The 18,633-nt window shown below is 36.7% G+C and overlaps 1 protein-coding gene across 6 annotated transcripts in view; it reads right to left on the bottom strand.

Annotated features, from left to right (window-relative positions):
• Window positions 1–18,633, bottom strand: part of LOC128863714 (uncharacterized) — a 100,307-nt gene that overhangs the window by 65,643 nt on the left and 16,031 nt on the right. For 5 of the 6 annotated variants that reach the window (XM_054103011.1, XM_054103014.1, XM_054103013.1 and 2 more), the window contains exon 3: window positions 10,294–10,320. The exons of the other annotated variant lie outside the window; for it this stretch is intronic. In XM_054103011.1, coding sequence (XP_053958986.1) covers window positions 10,294–10,320 — 27 coding nt within the window. The remainder of the gene's footprint in view (window positions 1–10,293; window positions 10,321–18,633) is intronic. 6 annotated transcript variants of the gene reach the window in all.

The raw sequence follows: 18,633 nt of genomic DNA, 5'->3' as shown, positions 1-18,633 counted from the left end.
ATCTCTTCCGATCGATGCAACATGGCCTGGCTGACCAGCACTTCCGTAATTACGATGAAGTCAAAAAATGGATCGATTCGTGGATTGCGGCAAAACCGACCGAATTTTTCACAAAGGGAATCCGTGAATTGCCAGAAAGATGGGAAAAAGTAGTAGTAAGCGATGGACAATATTTTGAATATTAAATTTGTAACCATTTTACGTCAATAAAGTTTCAAATTTCGAAAAAAAACCGCACGAACTTATTCATAGTCCTATTATGAAAACGGGCATTCAAATCAAAACGGGCGTTCGAAGAAAATCATTTTCAGTGATGAGGCACATTTTCACCTCAGTGGATTCGTCAATAAGCAGAATTGCCGCATTTGGGCGAATGATAATCCAAGAGTGATTGCCGAAAAACCAATTCACCCACAAAGAGTGACTATTTTGTGCGGTTTATGGGCCGGCGGCATCATTGGGCCGAACTTTTTATGGCCCGAATTGGAAGATATGGATATGGACGATAAGTGGTTTCAACAGGACGGTGCCACTTGTCACACAGCTAACGAAACAATGCCTCTTTTGCGTGAAAAATTTGATGGTCGAATAATCTCACGTCGCGGCGATGTCAATTGGCCGCCAATATCATGTGATTTGACACCATTCGACTTCTTTCTTTGGGGTTATTTGAAAGAAAAGGTAAACGTCGAAAAGGCAGCAACAATTCAATAGCTAAAGGTACATTAATGGCATAGAACCTCAATAATGCCTCAGCGTCATCGAAAATTAGGACCATCGGATGGAGGTGTGCCGCCAAGGCCGCAGCGGCCATTTGGCCGATATTTTGTTCCTAACTAATACTAATACTAATACTAGTACTAATATTATCATAATAAAGAAAAATGACAATAATTTCTTAAAAAAATTGTATTTTATTCAAAATCAATACCGGCCCTTGAAGCTTAACCACCCGTTACTTGCAACATTACATTTTAATTATTTTATATTATAATTATTGGCTTAGTCTGCAGGCCGATCGACCTGGCTTAATGTGCCTGTGCATTTTATTTTCGCACATACCTACACACACCTACATATACGTACACAATTTTTATATACTTCTAATATAAATTCACTACATAGTGTGCAGCCATGTATGCACTCGTATGCCTATTGACAGTCTAATTGTTGCAAGCTCACCTTTTTGTTGCTGCCACTCATCTTCTATGTATTTTCCCCTTAACTGCAAAATTTCAACTCATGTTTTTTTAATACTAACTAAATGAGTTATTATCACGCTAAAATTAATTAAGTTGCCATGATAATGCGGGAGAATGAATGGAAGGCGTCGACGCAATACTACCAGCTGATATACCGATAGACGAGTAGTACATGCAACTAGACGCAAAACCTGCAAAATATGGGAACTCCGGTAATTTCCTACACAAGATTTTCTACCAACTAAAGCAAAACATGTAAAATGTGATGATTTTTGTTTTACAACAACTTTAGCCGGTTATCGAAATTTATCTCATGATTTTCGTAAACGATTTTTAAGCCAGGAATGAGCCTAATCGCTTGTATTTGGTATTTTGACTGCTCACATTTTTTTTAATACTTTGGAGCAATGTTAGTCAAAATTCGGTACTTCATCCGCTTAACAAAGTTGTGTTAAAGGTAATTATTTTGGCTAATTCCCATAAGTTAACCCGTTCAGCGACGCGGTCACAGCCTTCTTGACCTGATGTACGTCTCATAATACATTAGGCGCGACTTAATCTTGGGTACTAAAAAAAGAGTAAGAGTGGACCTGTAGAATGAGTGCAGCGTAGCTGAAATACGTTCTTTTGCCAAAAAATTCTAACGAAATGAAGTAGAAATGAACCAGCGGGCTGCCGTGGTTCAAGATCCAGCAGTTCTTGGCAAATTTGGCACCTTCGCCACTCCAGGACGCAGACTTAAAACTATCCAGCCACTGTCAGTCCGGCAGGAATATATTCACAACGAATGACGGCGCATATGCAGAAAAAATGATCAACCGTTTTTTAGCTGCGGCTTAGATATCCTCGTTTTCGTTGGCGGGCCCTCACTTAATTCTATTCACTACTGCTGACTTTGTTTCATCCATATCACCACTCCATTCGACACCAGCACGACTAGGCATGAAAGGCAAAAGTTTGTTAAGCGTTGTAATCTTAAGGGTCGATATCGTAGACAATTATTTATTTAAAAATCATCGTATCATTTCCTTAATGTTGAAAAGTGAGTCCGATATATCAAAGTTGCTGGGGTGGGAGTTAAAGCCTTGGTAGAAACATAAAAATACAAGGTCCGGCACTCGAAGTCAATTTCACATTGCTGGCGCTACTGATGCACGCGCACTCGCCACAGGTAATGTTAACCGCAGATGGGCGCTCTCCAATCGTTTTCATCGAGCCTGGCGTCAAGGTAAATGCGAAATATTATCGGAAAAATATTCTGGAGGTTGCTTTGAAGCTGTGGGCAGACCATGGACGTTTCAACAGGACTCGGCACCGTCTCACAAAGCTCGAGTGACCGAAGAATGGCTAAAAAACAACGTTCCGAACATCATAACGTCCACTCGATGGCGCACAAATTCAGCAGATGTGAATCCGATGGATTTATTTTTTTTTATTTGGGCCATTTTGAAGAGCGAGGTCCAAACTAAAAGGTTCACCAGTCTCGAGGTGATGAAAAAAGCCATTGCCCGCGTGTGGGCCAAAATACCTGGAAGTCCCACTCGGACAGCTTGCGATTCCTTTCTGGACCGTCTCAAAGCAAAAGGGATCATATTTGTATTATTTTAACACATTTTTTTACTTTGAATTGAATAAAAGTAATTTCTCAAACTAAATTTATGGCTTTTTTAATTGGTTGCACGTCGAGTGCCGGACTTTGTATGGTTTCATAATAGGAAAGGATTCATACTGATAACTCTTATATATATATATATATTCCCTCGTGGTTCCCAGGTGAAACTAGAAATTGTATTTGTCTCCACGAACAGCCTTTTTTCTGCGCTTCCGCATCCACTCGTCGCCTCCAAGAGTTGGCTGGTATCGCGCGTCTGCAACTCCCTTGGGGAATTCAATCCAACGCAGCTTTTGTGATGTCCTTTTACGCAGTGTATGGCCGATCCACTTCCATTTGCGACGTCGTACTTCTATGAAGATGGGTATTAGTTTAGTACTAACCCATAAGTCAGTGTTACTTAGGGTTTTAAGTCAGAATATCCGAATGATTTTGCATAGACCACGATTAATAAGGTTTGCAATAATTGCAAGACGCATGTGTTGCGGTTTCTCGTCTCACAACCATAATGGAGCACCGATTTTACGTTGACGTCGAAAATCCGCAACTTCGTCATGTGTGCCGATCTCCAGACTTTATTCAGCATACCAAAGGCAGAACGTTCTTTTGATCGCAGAATTCATTTACTACTTCTAAGGTGGTGCCGGCGATCTCCATAGCTTGCGTTTTGTTGGTGTTAATACACATAAATTTTGTTTTGGCAATGTTAATTTTTAGCCTTGTTTGAGCTGACCGCATGAAACTTGGAAGGTTTATGCGAATGTTTGTGCGCCATCACGCATATATCAGCTGGTTAGTCCAGATTTTCTAGATATTTATTCAGACCCCAGGCTATGTCTCTATTCTCCACGCAAGATTGTCGCACAACTTGATCCAAAACTAAATTGAATAACAGCGGCGAAAGCATTGAACACGGCTTGTACTTCAATACTGGCACTCAAAGCAAACGCCTGTGTACAAGTCCTTTACAAGGCTGATTATTTTTTCGGTCACTCCTTTGCGCGCGAGAACACTCCAGAACGCGTCTTGCCTTAAAGTATCGAACGCCTTCTCGAAATTGATGAAGCAAAGATATAGAGCCCACTCCACCGACTGCTAAACAATCACTCTTAGCGTGTTTACGTGATGGACGCATGAGTGACGTGGACGAAAGCCGGCTTGTGAATCCTGCTTCAGCTCACTTGGTCTAATTTTTGCAAGCCCACCTTTCCGTTGCTGCCATATTTTTTCAAAAGAAATGTACTAGGATCCGACTCCTTGAGTAGATTAAACAGAAATCCTATTCCCATAATGTTAAAAAGGCGATATATACATATATGGGATATGAGCCACTGAATTCTTTCTACTGCCACTCTACAAATACAGGATCGGTTCTAGCTTTATAAACTTTAGCATAAGGAGATTAACATTGAGTTTAGCATTCATCCCAACGCCTCAATTAACAAAATGCATATTTGTGCTTTGATTTCAATTCTAAATTGGCAGTCTTTGAATTACTCAACTAGAGTTTTATATCTTTATGAAGCTCCTTTTATAATATATTTTTTTACTACCAGTCATTTTACTTTTTTTAGATTTGGACTGTGTCATCTGTGAAGCTCTACTTTTATGAAATCTTAGATAAGTGTCAATGAGTGTTCTTATTTGCATATTCTTAATATTATATTTGAAATACATGCAACCATTCCCCTCCTTCACTCTCCATCCAAACGGAATACGCTTTTTTTCTCAACTCTCCTCCAACCAATTCCACCTTTGTTGATCTCTCTTGAGATGCTATCAACAATACTCGTTGAGTTATCTCACTTAACACAATTTGTCGCATGGATTTGTATTGCTGCGGCTTACCCCCTGTCACCGGTACTTCTCGCAACACCATCACATGACAGCAGTGGACTCCATGTAGTCTTGAACTCGAGTAAACGCCGCTTTGTCTGGCAAGAAGCTGTAGTAAGTCAATGTGCGGCGATCAGAGACCACAAAAATTTAAACGTCATTTAAACACCGCGTTTCGTTTTCGTCTCGACCATATTATCCCTCCGTCACCACTGCCATTTATATGCACACACATACTGATACATTTGCACAATGCAACCCACACAACCTGCTGCGATTATTTGTGGCTAAGCCAACTGAGAGCACTGAAAGCCGGCTGCCACAATTGTCAATGACAATCAGTGTGAGTAGTGAATAAGAATACAAAACTGATGAACAAACGACAATGAGGGAAGAGTATGTATAGAGATCGTGCAATCGATTAAGATTTCAGATTTCATTTGCAATATTCAAGTTCAGGAAAGCAAGCATTCATGCAATTGAAACTTGAATGTATGGTATTCATGAAGAGGGGAAGGCTGGAGGTGGAGAGCGGCCAAGTGCAGCAGAGAGCGGCGCGTTTTGTGGTTTAACTGTCGTAGCTTGACATAAATGGCCGCACAGAAGATTGACGAAAATCACGCACACACTTTTGCATGAAATATTACATTTTGCTGGGCAAATATTTTATGTGCTTATTAGGGTGGGTCGATTTTTTTGCAAGACAAAAAAATATTCCAAAAGTCGTGCTACGTAGGGCTTTTTGAGCAACCAGAATCTCACAAAGCAATTTTGAATTGGTGTATTGTTTTGAAAAACAAGAAAATTGGGTAATTATAAAATGAAATAATATTGCTTGAATGTCTTCAGCGTTACTTATAGCGCTTTGAGCATCTTATATAAAATGGAAATCAACTGACTAATAAATTTTCTTGTGCCAAAAATTCAGAGGAAATACGAAAAATCTGTAAACTTTTGTTAAAACAACTAAAAGCTTCTTACCACATCCTTTCTGTGCATCACCAGATTACTGAGTTTCAATGTAATTTTGCGACTAGCAATAATTCGTAGCAAAAGCTTAAGAATTTATTGAAGTAAAAGTTAATTTCATATGTTAAATTTTTCTATGAAAGATCAGGATTCGAGAAAGTCGACTTAAGTTGTAAGTTGTTTCGCCAAATGTCTACAGAATTTACATATTTCCTCTGATTTTTATTCACAAGAGAATAGAGAGAGACCTCTTCTTTTCGTCATGCGTTAGCAAGTGGCGAACAGATTAAGTAATTTCTATAAATAGCATATCTCAGCAGCGCTGCCAAAAATTAATTTTATTTGTAAACTAGTGAGTTATACCAGTTTTATGAGGTATAACCATACATGTATATTAGATTTTTCACAAGTGAGCCGAGCAGAGAGATAGCGAGCTGAGAAGTGGCGAAAAGAAGAGGCCCTATATTAGTCATATTACATAGGGGAGAATGGGGAGTTGTGAGACGGGTTTTGTTTTTGGACCCGTATTACTCAAAATCTTAATATTCTGCATATATCAACGATGGAATCTTTAGTCAATGAATACTGGAAGCTATTGGTATGGCCTATTTAACAAAACTACAATTTTCCTTAAAATTAAAATTGTATATAATCATATAAAATATAATACAAAATACAAAAATGTGGGGAGTTGTGAGACACCATGTTTTAAATCAATAAAAATTACTTATTTTAGTTGTTAGTTCTTTATTAAGATGAAAAAAAAAAGGAAAAGACAATTGTTATAAAAAAGTGTATAAAAAATGCAATGCCATCAATCTGATGATTCGCAGTGAGAACATGTATAATAACTAGTTCGTAAATTGGCACACTTTACGTGCACAGCTCGATCGCATACATTGCAATGAATGGAGTTGTGAGAAATCTACGAAAAAGCGGAAAAACAATAAAAACTCATATTTAACCAAAAATTTCATGATATATATACAAACAATGCATGAATATTGCGAGGTACTTATGAAAGATGCGTTAAAACGTCGAAAAAAATGGTGTCTCACAACTCCCCACATTTGTTGTCTGACAACTCCCCAAATCGTTTTTTTATAAATGGCCGCGTAGTCATAAACACATCGAACGTTCATGCCCAAGTGAATGTGTAAATTCAAAGCTAATAGGTCAATTAATAATTTGTATATATTAACATTTGCAATTTGCTTCAACAACTCATCGAATGTATCGCAAAACAAATGATGAAAAAAACTTACCGAGAAATTCCAAAACACAGTAACTGGAGAGACGCGTCGAATGCGTGTAAATATGACCAATGCTAGCTGAAAAGTGAGATCGCATCGAGAACACTTGTTGACACTTAAAATCGAATGTAAGCAAATGAATAATGCCGTAAGGTAACAATGTCTCACAACTCCCTGTGTCTCACAACTCCCTGTGTCTCACAACTCCCCATGTTCCCCTAGGTATGTAGTTAAGTATAAGTAATATTTTTATATGCGAAATACGCGTCGAAAATTTCATATAAGTACAATGGCGAGCATAACTGAGCGAACGATTTTTTTTTAATACTTGCGATTTTTGTCGAGCTAAAATTTTAGAATTTTTTTTATTTCATATATTTCAATCTTTAATAAAAACCACAATAATTAAGTTTTGTACAAGAATTAGAAAAACTCAATAAACTTTCATTCAAATTTTAAATTTTTTAATTTCATTTAAATTTTTAAGCTGCATTTTTAGAAATGTTTCGAATATGTAGTTTTAAATCCCCTAAGTTTTTGGTGTAAGAAAATGAAAGTTTAGAGCTAAACTGAATAATCGGGTTGATTAATTTTTTTTTTTATTTTTTTGGTGATGACTCTTGCGGTTTCTTTCATATAACAAGTGAAATTAAAATTAAAAAAAAACCGCAGTTGATTCTTTTTAATTTCTTCTTCCACAAGAAAAGCAATTCTATATAGAATTAAGTAAAAAAAGCCAGGAAGAAAAAAAATCAATTCCATGCGATTATTTAGTTGCTTAAAACTTCCACGGATTTTGAAAAAACGCCATCAGAAAATAAAAAAATATTAAAAATCCAAGCGATTTTTTAGTTGCTTCAAACTTGCACTGATTCCGCTATTACTGTATGTATATTCAAAAATTTTCTGAAAATTCAGCTGAAATTTATATAGAATTTCATGGAATTTTCCCTATTATTAAATAACAATTTAAAGCTCGCTTTATCTATACATGTAGTTGTGGTTAAAGAATGCACAGCGGCTCGCCACTTGGCAGTTATTTTCGTTCTCGATTCTATTCCTAACTTTCTTCATTATCACAAAATTGATAAACAAATTAAAACTCTCTGTAAATGGGCACGAAAACTAATAATAAAAACTTTTAAAAAACTTAAGATACGATATTCACTCATCAAAAAGTATGCACTACGAGCGAAATTATTTTCCAAGAACTTAACCCTGTACAAGCACGATTTATGGGCTAAAAATACTATTTGCAAATAAGTAAGCACCAAATAGTGTCTCACTAAAGTAAAAAATATTCCGCATAGAAATGTAACTTTAAGATTCCACAGTGCAACTTTTTCTAACCCACAATTCGATCTGTCCTAATGTTATATAAGTAAGCGCGAGTAGAAGTTCAACTAAATGCGCGTTCACATGGCTGGCGTAGGCGGACAGCAAACGTTTGTAATGCAATGTAAAGTTGACAGCAATTTGACAGTTACTGTACGTTGTCAACCTTAATTTGGGTCAGTTACGTATAAGCGGCAGCCCTTTGGCGGGCACAAGAGGACAAAATCTGGCATACGCGAGTGCAGAAAAATAAATTAAATTAAATATGAAATGGAAATAAAAAACGTGTGCATCCAAAAAAAATGTTGTTTTTTTAATGCTAACCAAAAGCCACTTGAGGTTGCTGAAAGGTAAAACGGGGAAAGGATTTGGTTTCGGAAAAGATATTTTTGACAAAATCTTATTTTATTTGATTTTTGATTTGTATTTGGATGGTTTCAGGATACAGTAACAAATTATAAACAACGTATTTACAAAATGACTTGCGCAAGAGTGTTTTAGAGTGATTATGGAAGTTTGTACACATGAATGTATGTATGTATGTATGTTTTGAAATGCTGAAACGTGAGTAGGATGTTTTTGTGTTTTGCTACAAAATAAATGAATTAAGTACTTCTTTTATATTAGAAAGTATTTATGTGATATTTACATATAAGGTGGCGCAAAATTAATCATCAATTTTGTTTTTGCATAATTTTTCTAGTAAATAAAAAAAAATATTTTGAGTGGTAGAACTCTTTATTTTGTCCTTTCCGCGCTCCATTGATTGGCTGTTGGTATACTGCGGCTGTTTAATGCCCAACTGTCAAATATGATTGACGAGTAAAAATATCTTCGGATAGGGTGATTAATTTTATTAAATAAGTCAAAATTTTTCTGACTCAAAAAAAATTTTAAATTCGATTTCCATTTCAAATTAATTGTCACGTGAAATAGAGGAATAGGAATTTCCAACTCACCTAAATCTACATATTTTGTTCTTATAATGAGGTCCTATGCTCAAAGGGGAGATAAAGGAAATTATGAAAATGTTGATATCCTGCTCTTATTCTGTCGGTACAACATAGCTCGCATTCTGAACGAGGCATAATAAAATAATTATAAAAAAAATGCCTAGCTCGAGAACGCCGAATTTTATTTCTATGCGTGAAAATACTTTTAATGCCTGAAGTTGAGAAATAAAATTACCAAAAATGTGTTGCAAGATATTTTATGTATCATATTTAGAAAAAAGAAGTGGCAACTGAGCAGAAAAGGTTGCTTCGTTTTGCACAGCACTGTATGTGTATGTACATTAGCATGAATTGATATACAACAACGTGAATTAAAGGCATTTTCTAAAAACTAATTTTTAGGCTTCACTTGGTGTATCCAACTGGCGCCGGTTAGCACGAAAAAGAAACGACGCTTTGTTGAATTCGGCCAAAATCGCGTAAGCGGTTATCGCGCCAATTAAGAAGAAAATTCCTCATTTCATTAAAAATATTTAAAAAAAAAACAACAACGTTCGCAAACAAATTCACACCACATTCGCCTGCCCTTTGTAACACCAATACAGACTTCATACGCACAGACAAACATTTTCCGCTCTATTTGCTGCGGTTATCCTTGTACTTCCGCGGCAGCTGGCCGACCAAAAAATCCTTAAACGTTTAGCTTCATTCCAAATTAACAGTTATCTGGACTCATATACATAAATATTTGTGTAATTCAAACTCGAAATTGCAATTTTTTTATGTTTTTGTAAATAATTGTCTTGACAGTTATGCGCCTTTTCTCGCTTTTCTCGCTCTCTCCCCTCTTTCCTTTAAAATATGCCTTGTTGTGGAACTTATCAGTCAGTCTTTCTTCATTCATATTCTACAGTTATTTTCTAATTAGTTGCTTATTGTAATTTAATATTTTTTACTCGCTCTAAAAACGCTCAAGTGCAGTCACATTTTTTTATTTTTTGTTTATTTTCTTCGTTACTTCTCTGTTTTGTTGCACTTATTGCAATTACTTTTTTGCATTGGCTAATAATTTGTTTTTTTTTTTTTTGTTTTTTCTTTTTTATTTTAAGGGAGGGATACATTTATGTTTTTACCTCTCAGGTGGCTTGATCGATAAGCATCTGCAATTAAAAAAGAGAAAAGAGAAAAAAGTAATGTATTGACCGAGTTTTCATAAGAAAAAAAGTACTTGAGTTTATTAAATGTGAGTAGTACAACTACAGATACAATTGGAAATATCAATGTATGTATATACATATGTTCGTATGTTTCGTATATTTGTATGCGTGTATGTATGTATGTATTGCAGTTTACCAATTCGTTGATTGCTACAATAATACTGAAATTGTTCCTAAATTGAGTAGGAAAAATGTGGAATGTAAGTTAAGCTTCGAAAGGCAGTAAGTAATATATCTAAGTAACATCTTTGTAGCCATAAGCGAACAAAAATAAAGTTTTGAATACTTTTAATTACAATCGCAGAAATAAACCCAATAAAAAGTCATTTTCCCATCAAGATTTTCTCCACATATGACAATCAGGGTAGCATCCGAAAAAAATCAAAACTAAATTATAGGTTGAGCATGAAGGAAGATGTTCGGGTATTTAAGAAATGCGGGGCTACTGGGATTTAGAAGAGACATTTTTGGACGATAAACCCAGACTTGGTCAACGCTTTCGATCAGTAAAATGTCGACGATTTTGAAGTTGTTATGGGGTTATATACCTGGTGAGCCCGAAAATATGGACGATTGTCATAATTTTTTTAAATATGTTTTAGATTATTCAAATGAGGCATATATCATACTGAAGGGTAATTCTCGAAGAATACATTTTGGTGTTTTTATTTTAAAAAAATTTATTATTTATTGTTGATATCGCCCCTCCCCCGAAACGCCGTTTTTTAGAAGAGGCTTGCGGTGATCACGGTAGCGCATGAGCAGCTCAACTGAAATCAAAAAAATTGAATGATTATTGTAGAAAAATGTTTTTAGTGAATCTGAACGGTTTATTTACCCAAAAAAAAAATTTATGAAAACCGCTTTGCACCAAAAAACGATTTTTGAGGGGTAGAAAAAAAAAAATAACTCCAGCGAACTATGCAAATATTTATAGAAAGTGAACCGTTCAGATTCACGAGGTTGTAACTTCGAATATTAAAAAAAAAGTTTATGCAAATCGGTCAAATACTTTTTGATAAATAATGATCACCGCGATCGTAATTTTCAAAAAACACGACTTCGAGATAATCGCGTCTAAAGTTTTGCGTGCACTTCATTTTCAAGAAAGGTCGCGCGCTTCCACGGTCTGTAATTTTCGTTCTAGTGCTCCGATCTTTATGATTTTTTGAATTCATATTTTTAAGATGATGTACTTGTAGAATATGCCATAAAAAATTTTTCGATTTTTTAGTCCAACACAAGGTATATAACCCCTTAAGTCTGTACTTAGTATCAAATCCTATGCTATAGGTCCGGACGGCATCCATTCAAAATTCTTTAAATGTATACTACCAAAAATTCTATCGTATGTTAGTTATTTATTCTAATTAAGAAATTCAATGGAGGTTACAGACCTATCACAATTATAACTTTCTTGTCAAAAGTGCTCGAGCGTATAATGCCTTCTCAGATAAACTCATTCCTGAGGCGCAACACTTTGGCGAACCCGTACCAGCGCTTATTAAGGTTCCAGCTGATATCAGGCTTAACATTGACAACAACCTCTATTGGACCATTCAAAACCTTTCGACACTATTGATCACGGAATACTTGGCTTGAAATTAAGAAAATTATTCAACTATTCAGAGCCAGCGTTGGGTTTAATAAAATTATACCTTAGTGATCGTACGCCAGCTGTATGTGCCAGTCACAGCTTATCCAGCTATTTGCCTATAACCAAGGGTGCCCAATGCTCGATTCCCCACCCGCTTTTGTTTGTATTATACCTCAATGATCTTCCCAACTTACTAAAATATGAATGAATATTACAACCACATTTATGCCGCTGATTTTCAAATGTATGTATGGCTATAAAGCAGAACATATACAGGCGACTACAGTCTGCATCAACACTTTGACTGGCCCAATAAATATATCAGCTGTTTATTGTCCACCCAATTATAATAATACAACACACCAATACCTTGATTATCTTAAATCAGTTGGAAATCGATACCTAGCAGGGGGTGACTACAATGCTAAGCACGTAACATGGGGATCTAGGATAACCACCACGAAAGGAAGACACCTATATGAGGCCATTAAGGCAAATAACAACAGCATATTAAGCACAGGAGAACCGACGTATTGGCCAACTGACAATAAAAAACTTCCTGACTTAATCGACTTCTGTATTACGAAAAACCTGACTCACGAAAACATTGCAATAAAATCATGCCTTGACTTATCATCAGACCACTCACCATTAATAATAACGCTACAGAATAGACCTGTTAGAAAAACCATCACCTCGCTATATAACCATAAGACGAACTGGAATATATTTCGTGATGTCATAAAATAAAACATGGAAACTCGAGTCTCTTTGAAATCCTCCTCCGAACTGGACAATGCAATCGTATACTTAAACGATAACATAATAAAAGCAGTAACACAATCGACACCAATATTAGACACCTTAATAACGAAGAAAATCCCTGCTTTTATTTTAAACAAAATCAAACAAAAACGCAAACTCAGGAAAGACTGGCAACGCTCCAAACACCCAGCCGATAAAGCTAAACTAAACAAATCATCAAACGAACTCAAAAAAATTCTCCAAGAACATAATGCAACCAACTGAAGAAGTACCTTAGCAGCCTCGAAACAACTACAGCTACCAACTATTCCCTATGGAAAGCAACTAAAAAACTCACTAAAACAACCATACACAAGCCTCCAATAAAAACAAACTCCAACACATGGGCTTGAACAAGCATAGAAAAGGCTGAAACATTAGCTGACCACTCTAAAACAATATTTACAAATAGCATGGATAATAAAGGCATTGATCTGCCGAACACAATTGAGAATGCAGACCACACAATACAAAACACGACAAAAGAAGAAATCAAATATTATATAAAGAAACTTAAAGACAAAAAGACACCGGGATATGACCAAATAAATGGGAAAATACTAAAGGAACTACCCGATACTATAATAAAATACATACTAGACCTCTTCAACGGAATAATTAGGTTACAATACTTCCCAAAAGCATGGAAAGTTGCACAAGTTATAGCGATCCCCAAGCCAAACAAAAACGCCACTGTTGCTAGCTCGTACAGACCAATTAGCTTGCTGCCCATCCTCTCTAAATTTTTTGAAAAAATACTGCTTGACAGAATTGCCCCGATTCTAAAACAAAAAGACGTTATCCTCTCACACCAGTTCGGTTTCCGAAAACAACATTCAACTGTGCAACAGATTCACAGAGTAGTCAACAAAATTACAGACGACTTCGATAAATCAAGCCTACAAATCATTCAGAGAAGTCAATCTAAGATGCTAAGGACCATCGCAAACGCAAATTGGTACATAAAAAATGACGATATTCACCGCGACCTCGGCATCGACACTGTCACTGAAGCAGTAAAAAGAAGCAGCAGTAAGCACATCTTGCGACTATTAGAGCACAAAAACCATGAGATGAGACTGATACCGGAAATGGAACTTAAACCAAGAAGACTAAAGCGCAAAACACCCACAGATCTTGCCCGTACTGTGATATAAAATAAAATATAATAATATAAAATTATAGAAAACTATGTATTAGTAAAATTGTAACTAAATACCACCAAAGACAATAATGTTCTTTTTCAAAGGGAAGAGACATTTTAATTCCAAACCCTAACACCAATTACTTATTGTTAATATTAACAGATCGTAATTTATAATGGAAATAAAAAAAAAATGTATGTTATATTAGTTGTCCATCAACTTTATTTTACAAGATTTTTTTTTTTTACTTTTTACAGATCTATCAACATTTCAAGAAATGATGCAGACCGTGGAACAACCTTTTTTTCATTGTACTTTGGGTCAGGTGATTTTTTAAGTAACGGATGTTTTTTTAGCTATTACCTTTTGGTTTAAACAGCTGACGCACGTATTGTGTTTTGTTTCACTGTCAAGCATCTTCAGTTTGGTCTATAATTTAACCATGAATCGTCTTACAAACGAACAACGCTTGCAAATCATTGAATTTTATTATAAAAATGCGTGTTCTGTTAAGAAAGTTTAAAGTCGAAAAATTGTGTTCAGCGACGAAGCTCATTTTTGGATCAATGGGTACATTAATAAGCAGAATTGTCGATTTTGGAGTGAAGATCAGCCAGAAGAATTGCAAGAGCTACCAAAGTATCCAGAAAAGTTCACAGTTTGGTGCGGTTTATGGGCTGGAGGTATCATTGGACCGTACTTCTTCAAAGATGCTGCGAATCGTAACGTAACTGTGAATGGTAAGCGCTACCGTGAAATGATATCCAACTTTGTTTTGCCCAAAATGCAAGAGCTTGACGGTGCCACACACACTTGTTGAGAGGCGAGTTCGGTGCACATTTTATTTCACGTTCGGGACCTGTCAATTGACCACCCAGATCGTTCGATATAACGCCTTTAGGTTATTTTTTGTGGGGCTATGTTAAAGCTCATGTCTAGCCTGCTTCAATTAACACATTGGAAGACAACATTAAAGCATTTATATGTGAGATACCGGCCGAAACATTGAAAAGAGTGTGCCAAAATTGGACCAGCGGATGGACCATTTGAAGCGCAGTCGTGGTCAACATTTGCATGAAATAATCTTCAAACAAACAAACAAATTAAATGGACTGTACTATCGATTTAAATAAAAATGTCATGCATTTTTCTGAACTTTAAGTGTGTTTTTGTTTTTTAAACTTTCCTATAGCTCTGAAAAGATCACCCTTTACTAATTTATGTAAAGAAAAATTAAAATAAATTTTTTTTAATAGGGGTATGAATAAGTTCGTGCGGTTTTTTTTCGAAATTTGAAACTTTATTGACGTAAAATGGTTACAAATTTAATATTCAAAATATTGTCCATCGCTTACTACTACTTTTTCCCATCTTTCTGGCAATTCACGGATTCCCTTTGTGAAAAATTCGGTCGGTTTTGCCGCAATCCACGAATCGATCCATTTTTTGACTTCATCGTAATTACGGAAGTGCTGGTCAGCCAGGCCATGTTGCATCGATCGGAAGAGATAGTAATCGGATGGCGCAAGGTCTGGACTATACGGCGGGTGGGGTAGGACATCCCATTTGAGCGTTTCTAAGTATGTTTTGACCACTTGTGCAACATGTGGCCGAGCATTGTCATGTTGCAAAATAACTTTGTCGTGTCTATCGGCGTATTGCGGCCGTTTTTCTCGCAGTGCTCGGCTCAAACGCATCAATTGTCGTCGGTAGACATCCCCCGTAATCGTTTCATTCGGTTTCAGTAGCTCATAATACACAACACCCAGCTGGTCCCACCAGATACACAGCATAACCTTCAGGCCATGAATATTCTGCGCCGACGTCGATGTTGAAGCATGGCCAGGGTATCCATACGTTGCCCGACGTTTTGGATTGTCGTAATGGACCCACTTTTCATCGCCAGTCACAATTCGATGCAAAAAACCCTTTCTTTTGTGCCGTTGAAGCAGTTGTTCGCATGCCATAAAACGGCGTTCAACGTCTCTTGGCTTCAATTCATACGGCACCCAATGGCCTACCTTTCGGATCATTCCCATGGCTTTTAAACGTTTGGAAATGGTTGATTGATCAACTCCCAAAGTTTTTGCAACCTCTATCTTGCGTTTGAGCCGGATCTTGATCGAGCAATTCCTCCAACTCGGTATCCATGAACTTTGGCGGCGCACCCTCGCGTTCTTCGTCTTCCAAGCCAAAATCACCACTTTTAAAGCGTGCAAACCACTTCTGGCACGTTCGCTCAGATAGAGCATGCTCACCATAAACTTCCACCAAGATACGATGACTTTCGGCTGCTTTTTTCTTCATATTAAAATAATGAAGAAGAATTCCCCGCAAAAACACATTATTTGGCACGAAATTCGACATTTTCAAGTGTGGTAAAAATATTGTTGTTTACGCTTCAAATAAAAAACTTATACTGACGTTTGTGCCTTACGACAGTAGCTCTCCAATGAATGTTTGGAAATGTGGATCGATGGAATAATAATCAAGTTACGCCATCTGTTGTAAAACCGCACGAACTTATTCATAGTCCTATTATAAAATTTAAGTACGAGTAAACAATGTATACAATTTTTTTATATTTATTTCTATTGGTATCCCTTCGGCGGCCGCCATAGCCGAATGGGTTGGTGCGTGATTACCATTCGGAATTCACAGAGAGATCGTAGGTTCGAATCTCGGTGAAACACCAAATTAAGAAAAACATTTTTCTAATAGCGGTCGCCCCTCGACAGGCAATGGCAAACCTCCGAGTGTATTTCTGCCATGAAAAAGCGCCTCATAAAAAAAATATCTGCCGTTCGGAGTCGGCTTGAAACTGTAGGTCCCTCCATTTGTGGAACAACATCAACACGCACACCACAAATAGGAGGAGGAGCTCGGCCAAACACCCAAAAAGGGTGTACGCGCCAATTATATATATATATCCCTTCTAAAAACAGTTTCTTTTAGCGTATTTTTGGCGCTGTTGTACGTATGTAACCCCTTAAATACAATTTTAAAGCAAAACATAAAAAAATCAATATTTGTGTAATTTAAAAAGCGATTTCGATTGAAACTCATTACTCAACGGTTTTCAGGAGCGCTGATTTTCAAGACACGCTAGAAAAATATTGAAACTTTTTTGTTAGTTTGCACTAACACGTTCGAAATTGCCTTAGCTGTTTTGTTATTTCGGGGCAGTTTGAGAAATTGCAATTTAAGATTTTTTTTATAATTATTTATTAGTATCAGAGCAGCTTATATCCAGGGCAATATCCCAATTAACGCCGCCGTTTGTCAAGGCTATTACATCTCACCTTAAGAATAGCAGCGGATCTGCTCGGCAAAGGAAATGATAAAAAAGAACGCAACTTGCTGCATCCTTACAGGCGGAAATGAATTTAAGCTGAAGTTCCTAAAATGGTCTGGTTCTACTCCTCATTGTGCATATTTTGTAATTGTCAAATAAAATTAAAATTAATACTTTTCTAAGCGACTTTTTTCGACTTCGACGTTCACTTAAATAAATTGTACTAAGTCTGCATGGCTAATCAACAAAAACAGCTGTCCCATGCCATACCTCAGAACTTAGCGACCTCTTCGCATATCTATAAGTAGATATGTACATATGTACGTGCATACTTACATATGCGTACAACTGAAAATATTACGAATTACGAACATATTATTAAAAACACTCACACATTTGCAGTGCAATAAAATGGCACAGAAACTGCATCTACACCTGAGAACTCTCCAAGTGGCAGCCGAGTTCGATCAGTCACAACAGAGGCGGTAAACTGTTGACAGGACGAATTAAACCTTAGCCAGAAAGAACAGCAGTGAACAGTAAAACATTTATGATGCACTTATGCCTATGAAGTACATGTGTAACTGTATTTTAATATTTTTTTTTTGTGTTTGCAATTTCCATATTATTTTGCTCAACATTAAAAACACAATATTTACATGTGAAACGGCATGCTTCTCTACATACACACACAGAAGTTGTTGTTGTGCATGGCGGCGATTTTGCCAGTGCGCCCCACCGAGAATAGCACGATAGCTGCGTGTACGAGACAGGCTGAACAGACGACCAAACGACCATTCGACAACCAGCGGGATGACCGACCAAACGGAAGGGTAATTATAACCTTACAACTTTGCCGTTTTTTGCGAAAACGCTTCGATCCTTCGTTCCTGCGGCTGTAGTATTGCATACATGACTACTCACTCGCAAGTGCACAAGTACAGCTGTATATACATAAATGGTCACATGTGTTAGTATATTAACGTGCATACTGGCATTTACATGCAAAAACGTGTGCCTTGTGCATTTTTGAAATTTCCTTCTTAAATTTTGTATTACACTTTATTAGCCCTACTTCTACTCCTGCTCCAAAATGATTTCGGTTACAGGCCATACGTCCATTTGAAGTGTGTTGCCTGTCAAGTTGCTTGGTTAGCCTACAATTGGGGGCGCACTTGATTGTTACCACACTGCTGCTCAGCTTGGCGGCACTCTTTTGCATTGCATTTTGAACCCAATTTTTGTTGCTTCGTTTATGTTTTTACTAAAAGCCAATTTAGTTGCTTAGTTGTTGTAATGAAATTATCCAACGCATTTTTAGACAAGGGTGTCTATTTGTGGGCAATGTGTTGGAGTTAATGTTGCGGCTCACCAGTATTAAGTGGCTGCTATCAAACATTTTTAGCAAAGTAAAG

Source organism: Anastrepha ludens, chromosome 5 (assembly GCF_028408465.1).
Source record: "Anastrepha ludens isolate Willacy chromosome 5, idAnaLude1.1, whole genome shotgun sequence".
Taxonomy (NCBI): Eukaryota; Metazoa; Arthropoda; class Insecta; order Diptera; family Tephritidae; genus Anastrepha; species Anastrepha ludens.
The sequence above is the reverse complement of the archived record's forward strand: the minus strand, read 5'-3'. Positions and strand labels throughout refer to the sequence as shown.